General features: G+C 46.7%; 1 protein-coding gene across 1 annotated transcript in view; it reads right to left on the bottom strand.

Annotated features, from left to right (window-relative positions):
• Nucleotides 1–19,625, bottom strand: part of LPP (LIM domain containing preferred translocation partner in lipoma) — a 112,038-nt gene extending 92,413 nt beyond the window's left edge. Inside the window, exons 1-2 of the mRNA XM_033150919.1 lie at nt 19,507–19,625; nt 6,400–6,522 (exon numbers count right to left, since the gene is read on the bottom strand). Of these exons, the coding sequence (XP_033006810.1) occupies nt 6,400–6,522; nt 19,507–19,521 (138 nt within the window). The 5' untranslated portion in view covers nt 19,522–19,625. The remainder of the gene's footprint in view (nt 1–6,399; nt 6,523–19,506) is intronic.
• Nucleotides 19,626–20,117: the final 492 nt, after the last annotated feature.

Genomic DNA, 20,117 nt, shown 5'->3' with positions numbered 1-20,117 from the left:
ATGCGGCCCAATCGCCTTCTCAATCCGGCCCCCGGACGGTCCGGGAATCAGCGTGTTTTTACATGAGTAGAATGTGTCCTTTTATTTAAAATGCATCTCTGGGTTATTTGTGGGGCATAGGAATTCATTCATATATTTTTTTCTTTTCTAAATATAGTCCGGCCCCCCACAAGGTCTGAGGGACAGTGGTCCGCCCCCTGCTGAAAAAGTTTGCTGACCCCTGAGCTAGGAGGCAGGCGGGAGCTGGAGACAAGGGTCCGCAGAATCACAGAGCTGGAAGGGCACTTGAGGGTCATCTAGTCCAACCCCCTGCAATGCAGGACTTGTTGCCAGGGACTGGTCCGAAGAGGAGGAATGGTGGAGTCCGCCACCCTCCTCCTTCAGCACTTCCCAGAGAAGAGGGAGACAGTATAGATTTAGAACAGTGGTTTGCAGAAGGTCATAGTTCAGAGGCTGCAGAGGGGAGAACCCGGGAAATATTTGGAGAGGAGGAGGAGGAGGAAGAAGAAGAAGAAGAAGAAGAAGAAGAAGAAGAAGAAGAAGAAGAAGAAGCCGCCCCAGGGGAGAGACAGCTAACAGACTCGGTGTCCCTTGAAAGCATTCCTGACCCCCCCTCCCAGGACCAGGTGTGCCTGGAGAGTAGCAGAACAGAAAGCTCAGAGGCAGAAAGCACAGATCAGCTGGCGCAGGGATGACGTAGAATAGGAGGGGCGTAGGGGGTGGGACTTTACTTTGAGTGACACCATTACCTAAGAGAGACCGCATCCCTTCATCTCTCTCCCTGTGAATATTGAATAAACTACTTGTTTTTCTGCTTCTTGGCATCTCACCGCGGGAGGGATAGGATTCCCTGAAGCCTTGACACAGGCAATGTAAGAATCCCTGAAAGATGGCCAGCCAAGTTCTGCTTAGAAACTTCCAATGTATCATAAGACTCACAGAACTGTAGAGTAGGATGGGACCCCAAGGGTCATCGACTCAACCCCTGCAATTCAGGAACCTCAACTGAAGCATCCCTGACAGATGACTGCCCAACCTCTGCTTTAAAACCTCCAAGGAAGGAGAGTCCACCACCTTCTGAGGGAGTCAAACGGCTCCCACTGTCAGAAAGTGCTTCCTGATGTTTCATCGGAATCTCTATTATAATTCATTGGCTCAAGTCCTACCTTCCAGAGCAGGAGAAAACAAGCTTGCTCCCTTCTCCATGGGAGCACCCTTCAAGATGCCTCTCACGTCTCCTCTCGGTTTTCTCTTTTTCATGCTAAACATACCCAGCTCCTTCAACCGTTCCTCATCAGGCTTGGTTTCCAGACCCTTGACCGCCTTGGTTGCCCTCCTTCCAGCTTAACAAATAAAAGGAAAGAGATCTGCATGCAGACGCGGTGCTTTTGAATTCCTACTTCTGCTATAGGCTCAACTGTGAGACCTAGAGCATATTGAGGGGACGTGTGCATGTCTCAGCTTCTATTTGGAAATATGCAGAATGGACAAACCCAGCTCAGCATGTAAGGATGCCCAGAGTGGCCGGGGAGACCCAGCCAGATGAGCGGGGTATAAATAATAAATTATTATTATTATTAATAATATTATTATTATTAGGCTGATACTCTTCTACAGACCAATGGGCCACCTAGCTCAGAAGGTTCATACAATGACTTGAAGTGGCTCTCTGGAGTCTCAGGCAGTCCTGCGAGGAAATGTCACCGGGGACGGAGGTAGGGACCTTCCGTATGTAAAGAAGATGTTTTGCCACTGATCTATGGCCCTTCCTGTGGTTACTGGTCAATAAAGTACCTGGTAAGGCAGCCTTACCCCCTTTTTGTCCAGTTAGTTTAGCCCTGGCGACTCAGATTGGCAGGGACGCGGGTGGCGCTGTGGGTTAAACCACAGAGCCTAGGGCTTTCCGATCAGAAGGTTGGCGGTTCGAATCCCCGCGACGGGGTGAACTCCCGTTTCTCGGTCCCTGCTCCTGCCAACCAAGCAGTTCGAAAGCATGACAAAGTGCAAGTAGATAAGTAGGTACCGCTCCGGTGGGAGCGGCGTTTCTGTGCGCTGCTCTGGTTCGCCAGAAGTGGCTTAGTCATGCTGGCCACATGACCCGGAAGCTGTACGCTGGCTCCCTCGGCCAGTAAAGCGAGATGAGCGCCGCAAACCCAGAGTTGTCCGCGACTGGACCTAATGGTCAGGGGTCCCTTTACCTTTACGTTTACTCAGATTTGCAGCCGCTCTCCAAGGTCCTGCACGCTGAGCTCCCTTAAGTGGCTGGTGACTGATCCTTAGACGTTCTGCATGCAAAGCAACTGCTCTACTCCTGAGACCCCCCAGAACTCAGGTGTGGGATTGGTCTGTTTTGGAAATTATTAAAAGCTGGTTTTTTAAAAAAATGAAATGAGGGAGGAGGAACCAGAAGAAAGGAACAGAGATGCTCGCTGCTTCTGCTGCAAAACAGAAGATGGAGCAAGCTTGTTTTCTGCTGCTCTAGAGGTGAACACCAATGGCTTCAAGCTAAAGAAAGGTGATTCCAACTAGACAACAGGAAGAACATTCTGTTGGTAAGAGCAGTTCTATGGAAGGTGGTCGACTCTCGTCTGCCAGGGATTCTGAGATGCCTGCATTGCGGGGGGGGGGGGGGGGGTTGGACTAGATGACCCTTGGTGTCCCCTCGAAGTCAATAATTCTAGGGTTCTATAAAAACACAAGTTGCAGCCTTCTGAAACCAGCCTGATTCCTTCCTCCCTTCTGGATGGGATCTTCCCAGAGTGAAGGGAAAGGCATCAGTTACCACCTCTCTCATTTAGAGAGAGAGAGAGAGAGAGAGAGAGAGAGAATGAGTTTTGGTTTTTCCCCTTGAAGTCAATGCAACTTTAATATACACAGAAAGCAAAGGCACGTCCAGACATCCGCAAACAGATCTCAATATGTTCCAGGCAGCCAGCACTGCAAAAGGCAATCAATATATTTTGTGTTATTTTATTTTTTTTTTAAAAAAAGCAAGCGCAGGGAAGAGAGAGGGAGGGAGGAGGCGCAGACGGCTCTCTGACAAAGTGTCTGAGAGCCACATCCTCCACCCACAGCTAAACTGTTCTGTACTGAGAACATCTTGCAATTGTTCCAAAGCAGTCTGGAGCTTTAAAAGCGCATCATGTATTTATTCCTGCCAGGAGGGAGCAGGGCCTGGCAGATAAACAGCGCCGCAGATGAAACACATTGCCTCCTCCCCCCCCCCCCGTGAAACACTCACATGCCACAAAGGATGGAGACGCCACCTCACTGCGGGGCTCACCAGAGCTTAGCCCCCGGGGCCTATTTACAGCTCCAGGTCACAAAGGAATAATGCAGAGCTACCGAGCATATGCAGAGTGCCTTTCCATCACAACACTAGCCAAACGCACGTCCGGGATTGAGAGGAGAACTTCCAGATAAGGGAGGGCATATAACCAGGGCCAGAGTTGTGTGGCGGTTCGAGTCTCGGACTAGGACCTACGAGACTGGGGTTCGAATCCTCACTCAGCCATGAAGCTCGCTGGGTGACCTCGACGGCCAGCCACTCACTCTCAGCCTGGCCTACCTCTCGGGGTTGTTGTGAGGGTTAAATGTGGGAGGAGGAGAGCGATGTACGTCACCTTGTATGGTGGAAAGGTGGGGTGTGAATGCTCCTCCTCAGGTGTGCAAACCAGGGAGAGGGGAATGTTATTGTACTCCTGCGACGAACCCCCCACCTCTCAATTACTAAAATCGTGTCCAAAAGGGTACAGGGGTGAAACCAACCCCCCTCCACTTAGTTCGCCTCAAAACAAACCCCTCTTACTTCAAGGGCTTAATAGTAATGAGAGTCTTTTTCCAGCTTTCGTGGCCTGGTATCCTCACTACTCTGGGTTACTTAAATGAACAACCTCTTGCCTACAGTAAAGGGCTTCTCTCAGCTCGGATCCCCACTGTCTCGATTTGCCGCAACACTCCGGCAACTCTAGGTTTTCACCATCTAACCCTTTTCTGTGTGACTCTGGGACACAAACTATCACCTCCCTTTCCCCAGGTAAGTTTTGCCCTTTCTTGAGTCCACTCCTCTGTGAGATTTGATACCCTGCTGGACCAATAATGATGATTCCTCCTTGGCACCAAAAAGAACTGAACTTTATTTTCTTGAGAACATTTGTTGTTGTTGTTCAGTCGTGTCCGACTCTTCGTGACCCCATGGACCAGAGCACACCAGGCACGCCTATCCTTCACTGCCTCTCGCAGTTTGGCCAAACTCATGTTAGTAGCTTCGAAAACACTGTCCAACCATCTCATCCTCTGTCGTCCCCTTCTCCTTGTGCCCTCCATCTTTCCCAACATCAGGGTCTTTTCCAGGGAGTCTTCTCTTCTCATGCCAGTGTCCCTTTCATGCCGGTGTCCCTGTGCTTTTTCTGAAGATGATGTTACACCAGGAGGGCATTTGTCAATGCATTCCTAAAGGTTTTTCTCTTTAAAAATCATGCTAAGAAGTGGGGGTGGTCTTATACATGGTCAGCGCACAGGGTGGACGTTTGATTGGTTGCTGCCGCAGCTGCCAGCAGCTATTGGACATGTTATTGGTTGCTGCGCCAAGGGCTGGTGTTGATTGGCTGACGCTGCGGTAATGGGGCGGGCGATTGGCAGCTTCTGCCGGCGAGGGGACAGGCGAGAGGCGGCAGCGTGTGTTGGTGAGCGATTTTCAGCAACCCCCCCTCCCCCCATAAAATAAGCTCAACAACTCTGTGTGTCTTATACATGGGGGCGACTTATACATGGGAAAATACGGTATGTTTTTTTTAATTGCAGGTACATTTGTTGAACCTTTCTTGCTTTGTGTATTATACTTCATATTGCACCTTACCTGGGCCTGAACCCCTGTTTCACACACACCCCGCACTTGTGTATATTTTCATACGGTGGGGTCCCCCCTTTTTGCGCCTCCAACTGTGGAGGAAGAACGTAGCAATCCAGGCTAGTTGCCATTGATAGTTCTCTCCTCCTCCATGAATTTGCCCAGTTCTCTTTTAAATCCATCTCAGTTGTTGCCCATCACTGCCTCCTGCGGGAGTGAGTTCCACAGTTTAACAAAGGGCATTATTTTATCCATCCTGCATCTCCCAAGCTTCAGCTTCATTGGGTACCCACAGATCCTAGCGTTAAGGGAGAGGGCTTCCTCCTCCTCCTCCTCCTCCTCCTCCTCCTCCTCCTCCTCCTCCTCCTCCTCCTCCTTCTTCTTCTTCTTCTTCTTCTCCCTCCTCCTCCTCCTCCTCCTCCCCCAGGAAAATATCCCCAGAGTCCCATCCCTCCAGGGCAGCCCCTTCCACTCTCCTTCTGGGCGCACAAACAGAAAACTGCTCTTCTGAAGCCCTGGCTTCCTGTGTGACTCATTGCTGCCACCCACTTCACCCAGGTCTCACCCCACGGTGCTGACGCAGGCACCCTGCTGATAGCAGAGCTGTTTCCAGAGCATTTTCAGCCTGGGGGATTAGACAACAAAGAGGGGCCAGGGTGAAGGGAGAGACAACACAATTTGTAGCTCAGATCGCAGGAGCGACAGCGGCAGTCAGAAGGGAAAAATTCTCTGGCACAGTGATAAAGAGAGGCTGTTGCATCTTCTTCTCCTTCTCCTTCTCCTTCTCCTTCTCCTTCTCCTTCTCCTTCTCCTTCTCCTTCTCCTCCTCCTCCTCCTCCTCCTTCTTCTTCAGCAAATTGCCTGGTTTCTCTTCACAGGTATCTGTGCAGAAGCTCCATGCATACCACTTAAACGTGGAGGGGAAAACAAGACCGCGCCTGCTACCATCACCCTGGCCTGCAAGCATTCACAGAATCATAGAATCTTAGAGTTGGAAGGGACCCAAGGGTCATCCAGTCCAACCCCCTGCAATGCAGGAATCTCAGCTAAAGCACCCGTGGCAGAGGGCCAGCCAACATCTGCTTAACAACCACCAAGGAAAGCTCGTCTTTCACTCACAGCTCCACACTGCTAAAAGGGGAGGGATTCACCAGTGATCTGCATCATTCTCAAGACAGGTGGGTAGCCGTGTTGGTCTGCCATAGTCAAAACAAAATAAATAAAAAAATTCTTTCCAGTAGCACCTTAGAGACCAACTAAGTTTGTTCTTGGTATGAGCTTTCGTGTGCATGCACACTTCTTCAGATACACTGAAGAAGACAGTTCTCAAGATAGTTTGCTAACAGAATAGAGGCACGGAACATTGAGGTGCTCTAAGTGGTATTTATGAAAAATAAAAAAAATACCCTGGCACTTTTTCACGGTCTGTTTTTAATGCAACAGGAAGCATGCAACACCGTATGGCCCCAGCTCAAGCCCCCGCCCGAGAGAAGAGGCTGAGGGCAGCCGCTGGGCCCTGTGTCCCTCTGTCACCTCTCCCCAACTCTCACCTGTTGCGTCCGCGGCTTGTAAGGAGAGCTGTTCTCCAGGTCGGCCAGGATGCTGGTCAAGGAGTCGATTTCCGCGTCCAGACTGGAACGCCTCTCCTCCAGGGTCTTGCCGCCGGCGCTGACCTAGAGGAAGAGGAAAGGAACACAAAGAAATTAAGGGATGCCATGGAGAAACCATTCGGCATTAAGGGTGGAAAAAAATGAGGAACAGACAGATGGAGCCAGAGGTGAATTTATGGCATGTGGGGTCCTCAGCAAAGCCCATTTTTTTGGGGGGGGGAGTTCTCTTCATTCACCCAACTATGTCAAAATAAGATATATATATAAAGAATTGTAGTGTTTCTGCGTTTGCACTGTGCTCCCCCATCCTCAAACAACCATCCTTGCTGTGGGTCTGGCAGGAGGAAAAGGGGAAGGGGACAATCGGGGGGGGGGGAATGTAATAGAAATTATGTTGACAAATTATGTTGAGGTTGAATCCTGACAAGACAGAAGTACTGTTTTGGGGGGACAGGGTGTGTGTGTGTGTGGAGGACTCCCTGGTCCTGAATGGGGCAACTATACCTCATTTTGGACTCACAGCTGTCCATGGAGGCACAGGTTAATTCTGTATCCAGGGCCCTCTCACTATATACAAGGGTCTGGTGACTTCTGTTTCAGTGTATCTGAAGAAGTGTGCATGCACAGGAAAGCTCATACCAAGAACAAACTTAGTAGGTCTCTAAGGTGCTACTGGAAGGGTTGTTTTTTTGCCTACGGCAGACCAACACGGCTACCAACCTGTAACTGGAACTATTTGAAAATAGTTATATTAAATTGTGGAAAGAGGTTAATAAACTCTTCGGTAGAATTTCTGCCATTAAGATGAATATACCCCTCAGGATATTGTTTTTATTCGAATCAATCCCAATTGTAAATAATTTAAGCTGCTTCAAAGATTGGGGGGGGGGGGGAGATCTCTAAATTCATCTGACAGGAAAAGCCAACATAAACATGTTTAAACATAAAATGATGATAGATGCAAAAGAAATACGAGGCTTTGCCCTCTCAGATCTACACTTGTATTATGAGGCACCTTGTTTGTGTTGGTTGAAAGAATGGATTGTATTAGACAATGCAAACATTTTAGATTGAGAAGGTCATGATTTAAAAATCAGTTGGCATGCATAGCTTTCGTATGGGAGGGCTAAAATCTATAAGAGTTTTATGAACCACATTCTTAGTAAGAATCTCTATAGAGCAGGGGTTGTCAACCTGGTCCCTACTGCCCACTAGTGGACATTTCGGGATTCTAGGTGGGCAGTAGAGGGTTCTACAGCACAAGCTGAATAATCCTTCCATCAAGCACTGGTAAGGAAATTTTACCATCAAGAAAGATGCATTAGTAGGCGGTAGGTATAAAAAGGTTGACTACGCTTGGTATAGAGTCTAGGAGAAATATAAAAATTTCCTGGAAAGAAAAACACATTTATGGCTATCTCCCATTGAAGCAATTACAATCAAGAGAGTTAATATGGACTAACAATGGGCGACTTACAGGGGACTGCTGGATTTTGCAGTGGGTTATGGGGCCCAGACTGAAATCAGTGGAAAACTTAGGGATCCAATTTACAAATTGGTTGCAATTTCACTAGATATACAACATGTTTAAATTAGATAGAAAGAATGGATTTTTGGACCAAAGCTCACAATTTGATAAAGAACTCTTACAAAGTAAGGATAAATTTCTGTCAATTTTTTTTATTTTTTTTTAGAATGGGAAACAAAAGATGAGCTAGTTAAAGCTTCAACAAAACACTGGGCAATAAATATATTGACACAATATAGATCTTAACCTCTGGAAGAAACTTTGGGAAAGCGCCCTGAAATTTACTGCATGTTATTCATCAAACGAGAATTATTTGAAAATGATTCATAGGTGGTACCTAACTCCAAGTGGGTTGGCTAAGATTTATAAAACATATTCAGACAGGTGTTGGAAGTGTAAAGAAGAAGAGGGAGCCTTTTTCACATGTGGTGGACATGTAAAAAGGCAGAAGTATATTGGGAAATGATTTATAATGAATTGAAAAACATGTTTGAAACTACTTTCCCCCCAAAACCGGAGTCCTTCCTGTTGGTAATAACCCAGACAGAAATTCCTAGGTGTCAGAAAAGGTTGTTTATGTATGCAACAACTGTGGCCCGTGTTTCGTTAGCCCCAACTAAAGAGGATTGGCAACTTAAATTAACAGAATATGAAGAATTTGCAGATTTATCCCGTAGAATAAGAGAGCAAGAAGAACATATATTTAAAGAAGAGTAGAATACATTTATTGAATATCTGGAAAATAACTGTATACACCTGAAAACGCTGGCACTAAGATAAATTTGACAGAGTAAATGATTTTTGACAGATGTTACAAGAGGAAAAACTGATTTGAATGGTTATAGTCAAATATTCAGGAATGTATGATACTTAAAATGAAGTGTGGAAGGAGAAGTAGTGAAGTCATTGGATATTTTAAAGTTCGTAAAATGTTTATTTTGAAATGTAAAAATAGAAAAGTTAATGAATATAGGTCATTCATATAGAGATTCAAGCATAGGTCTGAAAAGGACTTTACGTACTTTTCAGAACCAAACAATTCGGCCAGTAGGATTGATGCCATTTGGATGACGAAAGAACTAATTGAAAGGATAGGGAAAACAGAGATTTCACCTAGAACGATATCAGACCACAACCCAGTCTCATTGACATTAAGGGGGAAAGTCCAGCAAGGAAGGAGAAGGTGGAGATTAAATACTACCCTACTAAGTGATGAAAACGTAGTAACTGGGGCCAAAAAAGTAATGATGGAATATTTTGAGCATAATTGGAATAAAGAGGTCAACAGACAGATAACGTGGGATGCAGGAAAATCAGTTATCAGGGGCTACTTCATTCAACAAAATGTTATAAGTAGAAAAAAGAAAGAGGAGAAAAAGAATAAAATAATGGAGGAATTAAAAAAGAAGGAGAAAGAATTGAATAAGGATCAAAAAAATGAGAAATTGAAACAAGAAATTAGGTTATTAAAAATTGAATATTCTAATGTAATAGATCAAGAATTAGAATGGAATTTAAAAGTAATGAAACAACGCTGCTTTGAATTTGCGAATAAGCCAGGCAAATTCTTAGCGTGGCAGTTGAAGAAAAAACAAAACGAGAGGCTAATTACAAGATTAAAAATTGAAGAAAATTATATTGATGACCCAAAATTAATAATACAAAATTTTGTAAAATATTATGGAAATCTGTACAAAAAAGGAAAACAGAATATAGAAGATATGGAACAATATTTAATTAATCACAAACTACCAATTATTACAGAAGATAAAATAAAAATATTGAATGCTCCGATAACAATAATGGATATTAAAGACGCAATAAAGAAATCTAAAGCAGGGAAAACACCAGGCCCTGATGGATTACCAGCTGAATTCTATAAAAAGATAGAGGATACAATATGTAAACAACTAAAAGAACTATTCAATGAGGTTATGGAAAAGGGTGATGTACCGAGCTCATGGACAGAAGGATTTATTACATTAATACCGAAACAAGGTGGGGACCCTGAACAGATGACAAACTATAGGCCAATATCGCTATTAAACAGCGATTACAAACTTTTTACAACAATATTGGCAAATAGGCTAAAAGAGATTTTGAAGGACATAATACATCATAATCAAGCGGGTTTCTTGCCGGGAAGGTACATCCAGAACAATACTAGAAATATTATCAATATCCTAGAATACCTGGAATTTAATCATGATAAACCAGCAGCCCTAATGTTGATCGACGCGGAAAAAGCGTTCGACAACATTTCATGGGAGTTTATGAAGAAACAAATACAATTAATGAAATTAGGAAAGGAGTTTGAGAGAGGGATTGGAGCAATTTATAATAAACAAAGTGCAAACTTAATAATCAACGGAAATATTACGGAAAGAATTGCAATTGAGAAGGGCACGAGACAGGGGTGTCCCCTCTCTCCATTACTATTCATTTTGGTATTGGAAACTCTGCTAAATTCAATTAGGAATAATGAAAGAATTAGAGGAATCAAAATAGGAGCAACATCCCATAAGATCCGGGCATTCGCGGATGATATAATAATCACTACTGAGGAACCTCAAAACAGTATCCCAGCAGCACTGGAAATGATTAATACTTTTGGGAACCTAGCTGGATTCAAGCTGAATGGGAAAAAAACAAATCTTTTAATTAAAAATATGGAAATAGAAGAAGCTAAAAAATTACAATTGATAACTGGCCTGGAAATCAAAAACAAAGTTAAATACCTGGGTGTGTGGATCACAGCAAAGTGCATCAATCTGTACCAGGACAACTACACCAAGGCATGGAATGAAATAAAAAGTAATATGGAAACATGGAATAAGTTGTACCTCTCGCTAACAGGAAGGATAGCTGTGGTGAAAATGAATATTTTGCCTAAGATGTGTTATTTATTCCAGACCATCCCTATATTAGGAGGGATGGACTGCTTTAAAAAATGGAGGAAAGACATATCTAAATTTATCTGGAGCGGGAGAAAACCCAGGATAAAGCATCAGATCCTTATAGATAAAAAAGAGAGAGGTGGCTTTGCCCTTCCAGAATTAGAGATATATCATACAGCTGCTGCCTTAACATGGTTAAAAGATTGGATAGATCTGGAAAATCCCGAAACATTAGATTTGGAGGGGTTTGATAACCGCTTTGGGTGGCACTCCTACCTGTTATACGGGAAGGTAAGCGCCCATAAAGGTTTCTTGAACCACATTATAAGAAAGTCCCTGTTTAAAATCTGGACAAAATATAGATGGATGCTGGAGCCAAAAATCCCATTATGGACATCGCCAATAGAAACAATCACAGTGAGGAGGAAGAATATGCAGGGCAAATGGGCAAGATATAGAACATTAATAAAGGAGGAGAATGGAAATATTGTATTAAAAGAGTACAAAGAGATAAGTAATCAACTGACAGGATGGTTACAGTACTTCCAGTTAAATGAAAGGTTCAAGACAGATAAAAAGGAGGGAATAGCCAATGAAACATCTAAATTTGAGGCGCAGTTAATTCAATCTAAAGGAAAATACATTTCCAAAATGTACGATCTTGTACTAGAATGGGAAACCAAAGAAGAACTGGTAAAAAGTGCCATGATAAAGTGGGCTCAAGATATTGGGCACAATATTTTCATGACGCAATGGGAGAAACTGTGGAAAGATGACATCAGATTTACAGCCTGTATTAATTTAAGGGAAAATGTCATGAAAATGATATACAGGTGGCACTATAGCCCAGTCAAATTATCAAAAATGTTTAAAAATCAGTCGCCCCTGTGTTGGAAATGTAAAAGTAGTTTGGGAACGTACTTCCACATGTGGTGGGAATGTGAGAAAGTTAAGGAGTACTGGGGAAAGGTTCATAATGAATTAAAAAAACTTCTGAAAATCTCTATAAAGAAAAAGCCAGAAACCTTTCTCCTGGGAATACTACCTCCAGAAATTAAGACAGAAAAAAGATCATTAACAATGTATGCCCTCACAGCGGCCAGAATTCTTTTAGCGAGAAACTGGAAGGGAGAGAGTATCCCCACAATATGTGATTGGCAAGCTTTAATGACAGAATATATGCAGTTAGCGGCAATGACGGGAAGAATGAGAGGTCAATTCAAACAAAAAACACAAAAAGAATGGGAAGTTTTTATTGATTATTTAAACCAGTACAGTAACATCAAAATCTCCTGGCAATAGGAAGGTGAAATCTGCGTAGGTACTGAATATCAACATATCATTAGAAAGAAATAGAAGACTAGACTGGATGTAACAAGACCTGTGTGAGAAAAAAAAAAGGTTAAGATAAAGAAACAAAGAGCACGAACGGAAGTCCAATTTATGTATTTGTATATTGTATATTGTATTAGTGTTGTAAGTTGTAAAATTAATGTAGTTTTTTTTTATTCCTTTTCTTTTCTTTTTTCCCTTTCCCCTTTTGCTTCTTCCCCTTTTTTTTCTTTCTTCCTCCCCCCCTTCCTTTTTCCCATCCCCTCCTAATCCCACTCTTTTTTTATCCTTTTTCGTTTGTCTTTTGACCCTCTTTTTAGGATTATTCTTTTAATATTGTTAAATTATGTACGGGTTGTATATAGAGGTGTGTGTGTTTCCTTTCTGTGTGTGTTTTGAAATTGTTATGTATTCTGTTGAGTTATGTGTATGATTTTGCTGTATAATAAAATTTAATAATAATAAAAAAAAGAATATATATATTCAGTCGTGTCCGCCTCTTCGTGATCCCATGGTCCAGAGCACGCCAGGCACCCCTACTCTCCACTGCCTCCCGCAGTTTGGTCAGACTCATGTTAGTAGCTTCGAGAACACTGTCCAACCATCTCGTCCTCTGTCATCCCCTTCTCCTTGTGCCCTCCATCTTTCCCAACATCAGGGTCTTTTCCAGGGAGTCTTCTCTTCTCATGAGGTGGCCAAAGTCTTGGAGCCTCAGCTTCAGGATCTGTCCTTCTAGTGAGCACTCAGGGCTGATTTCCTTCAGAATGGAGAGGTTTGATCTTCTTGCAGTCCATGGGACTCTCCAGAGTCTCCTCCAGCACCATAATTCAAAAGCATCAATTCTTCGGCGATCAGTCTTCTTTATGGTCCAGCTCTCACTTCCCTACATTACTACTGGGAAAACCATAGCTTTAACTATACGGACCTTTGTCGGCAAGGTGATGTCTCTGCTTTTGAAGATGCTGTCTAGGTTTGTCATTGCTTTCCTCCCAAGAAGCAGGCGTCTTTTAATTTCGTGACTGCTGTCACCATCTGCAGTGATCATGGAGCCCAAGAATGCCTCCTGGGGAATTGTATTAATCAGGGCCGTCTTAAAGGGATCGGCCACCGTGACGCGACGATCCCTCGGCGCCCCGGTGGGCCGCCTCTCCACCCACCTCCCTCCCGCGCTGGCCACCCCTCGGGATGGGGGGGGTGAGCGGGCGATGAGGGGTGTGGCGCTGCAAGCCGCCCGCCCTCTGGAGCCCCTGCTGGAGCGCTGAGAAGGGCGCACAAAGCCCCGCGCCGCTCCAGCGCCACCCCCCACATCCCCCGAGGGGCGGCCAGTGCGGGAGGGAGGTGGGCGAGCGGGGGATGAGGGGTGTGGTGCTGGAGCGGCGCGGGGATTTGCGCGCCCTTCGCAGCGCTCAAGCTGGGGTTCCGGAGGGCGGCCGGCTTGCAGCTCGCCCACCGGCGCGCGAGTGCCCGCCCGCCCATGGGGGCGGGTGCAGGTTGGGGAAGGGGCGTCCGGTATGCCGGCGGGCTTATGGGGGCGCCCCTGGGGAGCCTGGCATACTGGTGCGCCGCGCCACCCAGCCCCTATGACGAGACGGCCCTGGTATTAATGCATCAATACTGCATGCATTAGGCCAACAGGAAATGCAGGAAAAACAGGAGACCCATAGACGTTATATCAGTCGCAGGGAGGCGGAATAACACAGAGAAACTACTTTACACACCAAATCGGTTTATGTTGTTGTTGTTGTAAAGACGACTCATTATTGCTTGGCTAGAATGAAAGCTCCATCTGGCTTGGAAATTATACTGAGTTTTTTGGGGAAACCTCTGTGTCTTGGGGTGTGTTTTCGGCGTTAAGGGGACCAGGAGGTGGTGCGGCTTCTTCTGCCCCCCCCAAAAAACCCAGCTCCTTTGTCCCCCACTTCCGTCCCATCTTGGGACAAAGATCAAGATGCAAGGCCATCCAAAAGGGTCATTAAACCTCTTCCCGGCAGCAGCGTTCTTTCTGACGGAGAACAGCTCCAGAGGATATTGCCTCTTCTTTTCCCTTTTAATTAATAAAATTACAGCCCAGAGCTCATTATCGATAATTATGGCCACTGCGAGAGCTTCCCGTTCCTTTGCTGGCTCCCACCCCCGCCGACCTTAATCCTGTTCCAAATGCAGAATGAATTAGCGTTTAATTAGCCATTAAATAGAATTAACGGTCTCTGGCGGCAAGGTGGCACGCCGAACAATCGGAGGAGGAGGAGAAGGGAGGCTTCCTGGCACAGGACAAGTCCGGCAGCCGCGACTGGTGGGAGATTCTCAACAAACCAAGAGCTCTCATTCTCAGCCAGTCGACAGAATGTCACCAACGGATCAGGCAGAGACACCGTTCACCATTACTGATGTGAATTCCACCTTCGCCCTCCGTAACTGAGCCGTGGGAGAACTCGCCCTGCCAAGTCTCATCTTCTCATAACTGAGACCCCAGGGGTCATCTAGTCCAACCCCCTGAAACGGGGGAACGACGCCTAGAAAGTCCCTGACCGACGGACACCCAAGATCTGCTTAGAAACCTCCATGGAAGGAGAGTCCATCACCCAGCGAGGAAGTTCATTGTACCATCAAATGGCTCTCACCGTCAGAATAAGATGAGAATAATGATTTATTACTTAAAACTTTGCCATCTGGCTGGCAAAGATTATCTGAAGAAACCCCATGGGAAGGTTGGGAGAGAGATTATTATTATTATTATTATTATTATTATTATTATTATTATTATTATTAGAATTTATCTACTGCCCTATACCAGGGGGTCTCAGGGCGGTTCACAAAATAAAATCAATATATAAAACCATAATAATAATAATAACAATAACAGCAACCCAATAACAACCCCCCCCCAAAAGAGCCACATTTTAAAAGGGCATAAGAGGTAAATCAGATCAACCAAAGGTCTGATTAAAAAGGAAAGTTTTTGCCTGGCGCCTAAAGGTGTATAATGAAGGTGCCAGGTGGCCTTCCCTGGGGAAAGCATTCCACAGACGAGGACCCACTGCAGAGAAGACCCAGTTCTTGTGTTGCCACCCTCCAGACCTCTCAAGGAGGAGGGACACAAAGAAAGGCCTCAGAAGATGATCTCAGGGTCTGGGTAAGTTCATATGGAAAGAGGTGGTCCTTAAGGTACTATGGTCCGGAGATGGCCTTGATAACACCACCCAATGTTGCTATTTTTAAAGGGGGGGGTGTTATCCAAAGGGAGCACAATACCGACTGAGGCGGGTGGAAAATGCAATCCATTATGTAAGAGTGCCTGACGTGCTCTGGTGCATGGGGTCAAGAAGAGTTGGACACGACTAAACGACAACAATATAAGATTTGCAGTCTGAAAGCAACAAAAGTCGTGAATTCCAAATATAGACATCACACTGGTTTCCGTTCCAGACCTGGGGTGAATAAGGGAACGCTGGCAATTTCCATGTCCATTTCTGTTTTTGCATTGTCCAGTTCTCTTTCAAAGCCATCCAAATTCTCCAACATCCCTAGATGATGTCCCAGAGTACCATTTGCAGGAGAGTGTAAGTGGGGAGAAGGCTCCTTTGCACCTATTCTGCTTGTGGGCACCCCAGATACATCTGTCTGGTCACCACGAGACAGAGAGGCTCTGCTGGAGTAGGTGGGCTTTGGGTCTCTTCCTGCAGGGGTCCTCTGACATCCTCAGAGGAAGCGAACTCTTCTCGTGCTACGAGCGAAAATTCGCCTTTCTCTCAGAGTTCACGTAAGAGAGTTTTGCTTTGCGTTCAGGAGAGGCGAGAGGCAACAGTGGGGTGAGGTAGCCCCAGCGTGATTCTGCTCCCAGTGTGACCAGTTCAACCAGGCCTTGGGCTGATTAATATCCTGTTGTTGTTCAGTCGTTCAGTCGTGTCCGACTCTTCGTGACCCCATGGACCAGAGCACGCCAGGCACGCCTATCCTTCACTGCCTCTCGCAGTTTGGCCAAACCAGGGGTCTGCAACCTTTAAGACCAAAAGAGCCACTTGGACCCGTTTCCGAAGGGAAAAAAAATCTGGGAGCCGCAAAACCATTGCGACATTTAAAACAAATATAACACTGCATTTTATCTTTAAAAATCCGATTTAAATTTTAAAAAATCCGATTTAAATAAAAAAAATCCGATTTAAATTAAAAAATTTTTTTTTAAAAAAAAATCATTCATTTTTATCCACCCTGGGGACCACTACCAGGTCATAGCCTGATCCAAGGTGGGTTGCAACAGCATACAAATATTTGATTTGTTGTTGTTGTTGTTGTTGTTGTTTTTTATAAAAAAAAAATGAGTCCTCAACTGCACGCTTGTGTTAAATGTTTGTCCCATGTCTTATTGAAGACTGCTGGCTTTTACAATAATCTTAGTGTCTTTTACCCTTAATATTCCAGACCAGAGGCTATGTTCACCTCTTCCAACCTCCTCTCTTGCTAAATAAAGCACAGAATTGCACCAGAGAAGCCTGTGATGTTTGTGCTGACTTGCATACAGGTGGCTGTAGTAGTTCGTAGTGTTCAAACCTTTTTAGGGGAGTTCCCTGCCCCCTTAATGACAATGGCGATAGATTTTGCACATGAACACAGATCCAAGTTAGGACACCTCTCTTCCACGCCAACAGGTGCTTTGTCAAGGCTCCCCTAACACACACTCAGGACAGAGGAAAAACTGAAAAACATCCCGGCCTTGCTCCGGGGCGGAGAGAGACGCGCTCCCGCAAGAGCGCGGTCTGAGGCTGCGAGCGGAACCAGGAGCAAAGGAGGCAGCGGCAGGCAAACAGACGACGCTTCCTCGACCATTTTTAAAAAGAGGGCTTCCCCCCTCGCCCGCCACCCTCCGCCACTGGCCCAGCCCGCAGCTGCCTACCTCGTCGTCGCCTCGACGCAGCAGCCAGCAGCCTTCTGAGAGGAACCGCGGCCAGCCCTCCCCCGCGGTCCCACGACCCAGCCGAGGAGTCCTGGCCTCCAGTGCCCGTGCGGGGACGCATCTGAAGGCCCCCTTCCTGCCCCCATCCCGTCCCGCCTCCCAGCTGCCTCTGGATGCCGCGGGGTCCCACATACTCGCCGACACCGGAGCTCCCCTGTCCGCCCCAAGGCCGCCTCCCACGCTAGGAAGACTCCCGGAGCTGGGCAGGGTTGGTCCCACCAGGCAGGCTTGGGGGGGCGGCCTCTCCCATGGGCGCCTGCTTCGGAGGCGGAGGCGGGGTCTTCAAAGTTCCCGCTCGCCCAGCTCCATCTCTTCCCGAAGGAGCGTGCGCGCCTCAGGCGCGCTCCCCGCCAGGGCCCTCGGCTGAGCTGCGCTACCTCTACTGCGTCCCCACCGCCTCCGAGCCCCGCTGCCCTGCTGTTCAAGGCCAGGTGATCCTGGGTACGCCCCTGAGAAGCGCCCTCAGCCTCCGGAGGGCGGACCACCGGCCAGCTGGAGGGCGGTCGCTGCCAGCTGGAGAAGTGGGCGGGCATATCCGCCCCGGAGCCGCGGCAGCCGTGTAAAAGAGCCGCATGCGGCTCCGGAGCCGCAGGTTGCTGACCCCCGGGCCAAACTCATGTTAGTAGCTTCGAGAACACTGTCCAGCCATCTCATCCTCTGTCGTCCCCTTCTCCTTGTGCCCTCCATCTTTCCCAACATCAGGGTCTTTTCTAGGGAGTCTTCTCTTCTCATGAGGTGGCCAAAGTACTGGAGCCTCAACTTCAGGATCTGTCCTTCTAGTGAGTACTCAGGGCTGATTTCTTTGAGAATGGATAGGTTTGATCTTCTTGCAGTCCATGGGACTCTCAAGAGTCTCCTCCAGCACCATAATTCAAATATATAAAAGGATGTCATACAGAGGAGGGTGAAAGGTTGTTTTCTGCTGCTCCAGAGAAGCGGACACGGGGCAATAGATTCAAACTACAAGAAAGAAGATTCCACCGAAACATTAGGAAGAACTTCCTGACAGTAAGAGCTGTTCAGTAGTGGGATCTGCTGCCAAGGAGTGTGGTGGAGTCTCCTTCTTTGGAGGTCTTGAAGCGGAGGCTTGACAGCCATCTGTCAGGAATGCTTTGATGGTGTTTCCTGCTTGGCAGGGGGTTGGCCTGGATGGCCCTTGTGGTCTCTTCCAACTCTAGGATTCTAGGATTCTATTCTATGGTTCTATAGTCGGTTAGGGTCCATTGCCTAAGCCAATATCGCTCAACATTCGTAACCAATAAAGTTGTGGCCTTTCCACCCATTAAACCTATATTACGTCTCTCGTGTCATTATTTTCCACGGGGAAGGAGGGACATTGCCGCACAAAACTGGGGCTGCAAACATCCCCCTGTCTAAAGGGAACACCTCCACAGCCATCGGCAGGCGTCATTCCAGCTGCCAAGCAGACATCGCCTGAAGCCAGTGCCACCCACGTCTCACGTTTCCATGGACACCAGGTATACATGCTGCAGCCCGGGGAGCCCAGGTCATGTGAGAACAGCAGCTCTCCAGGCTGGGTGCAGGTGCCGGCTCTCACTGATGGCAGCGTTTGCTCAATCTTCACTCTGTGCCCTCTTTCAAGAGGGGCCTGTCACCTCCGTGGGAGAGATGGGGCCGGCGTTGCATCTGCACAAGCTGTCTAGGAAACCTCCTGCGGCTTGATGAGAAGGACGGATCTTGGGAAAAGCCACTGCTAATGGGCTAAGGGAGCTGCACTGCCCTCTGCTGTGCCACTCAAGAGTTGTGGGATTGTAGCATTGGGGGGGACGGATGGACCCCGAGTGCTGTCTAGTCTCACGCCCTGCAACGCAGGAGTCACAGCCGCTTCCCTGAGTCTACAAGCAGGGGTGGGGAATTGTCAAGCCCAGCCACCAAGTGCCATACTTTTCCATCTGTAAGGTGCCCCCATGTATAAGACTCAAATTTAAGAAAATGGGGGGAGATGGCACAGAGTTGTTGAGATTTTTTTTGGGGGGGTTGCCAAAAGTCGCTCACCTGCACGAATCACATGATCCGCCTCCCGTCTCTCCCATCGCCAGCAGAAGCTGCCAATTGCCTGCCCAACTGCCAATCAAGACCCGCAGCAGCGACCAATCAAACTTCCACCCTATGCACTATCCGTGTATAAGACGACCCCCACTTTTTAGCATGATTTTTTAAAGAAAAAAGTTCCATAGTTTAACTACAAGTCAGGTGAAGCAGCTGTTTCTTTCGGTGGCTGCCGCTGTACAGCACCTAGCACCAAGGGCACTTGATTTGCCTTGACTGCAGCCAGGCTCCACAAGAACCCGACCCATGCCCTTGGCAGCTCTTCTTACCTGAACGTTGAACATGGCTTCATCAGGAGGAGGAGGAGGAGGAGGAGGAAAGGCACTGGGCGGCAGTGGAGGAGGATTCCCAAGATCCGAAGGAGGCGGCGGCGGAGGCGGCGGTGGGAAGTCACCTATAGATGACAGGAATAATAATAATAATAATTTTATTATTTGTACCCCACCCATCAACCATCATGCTGAACACAAGATGAGTGCAATATCCCTCTAGGCCACAGGTTCTCCCAGGGTTTGGCAGGAAAGGAAGGCAAGTGTGGCGGGGACATTCGAGGGCAATCAAATAAACATTGAAACATTTCAGTTTAGTACAGGACAGGATAATATCAAAGTAATTTGGGGGGATATAAAAACCAGAAACAGTATCTATATCTTTCTTCAAGAGCGTTGGCTCTTCTTCTGCAGTTCTCCACGACATATTGTTGTGAGCAGAGATTTCCAGCTCTGACAAATATGAAAGACTGGAAAATACAAAGGTTTCTTTGTGTTGATGGGGAGAGGAGAGTTGGTCTATCTCAATGAGACCTGATATAAATGGGATTACTCGGTAAAAGCAAGCTCACGCCTCTCATTGGGTTTGCATAAAATACTCAAGGTACGTC

The sequence above is a fragment of the Lacerta agilis genome, chromosome 5 (assembly GCF_009819535.1).
Source record: "Lacerta agilis isolate rLacAgi1 chromosome 5, rLacAgi1.pri, whole genome shotgun sequence".
Lineage (NCBI taxonomy): Eukaryota > Metazoa > Chordata > Lepidosauria > Squamata > Lacertidae > Lacerta > Lacerta agilis.
The sequence above is the reverse complement of the archived record's forward strand: the minus strand, read 5'-3'. Positions and strand labels throughout refer to the sequence as shown.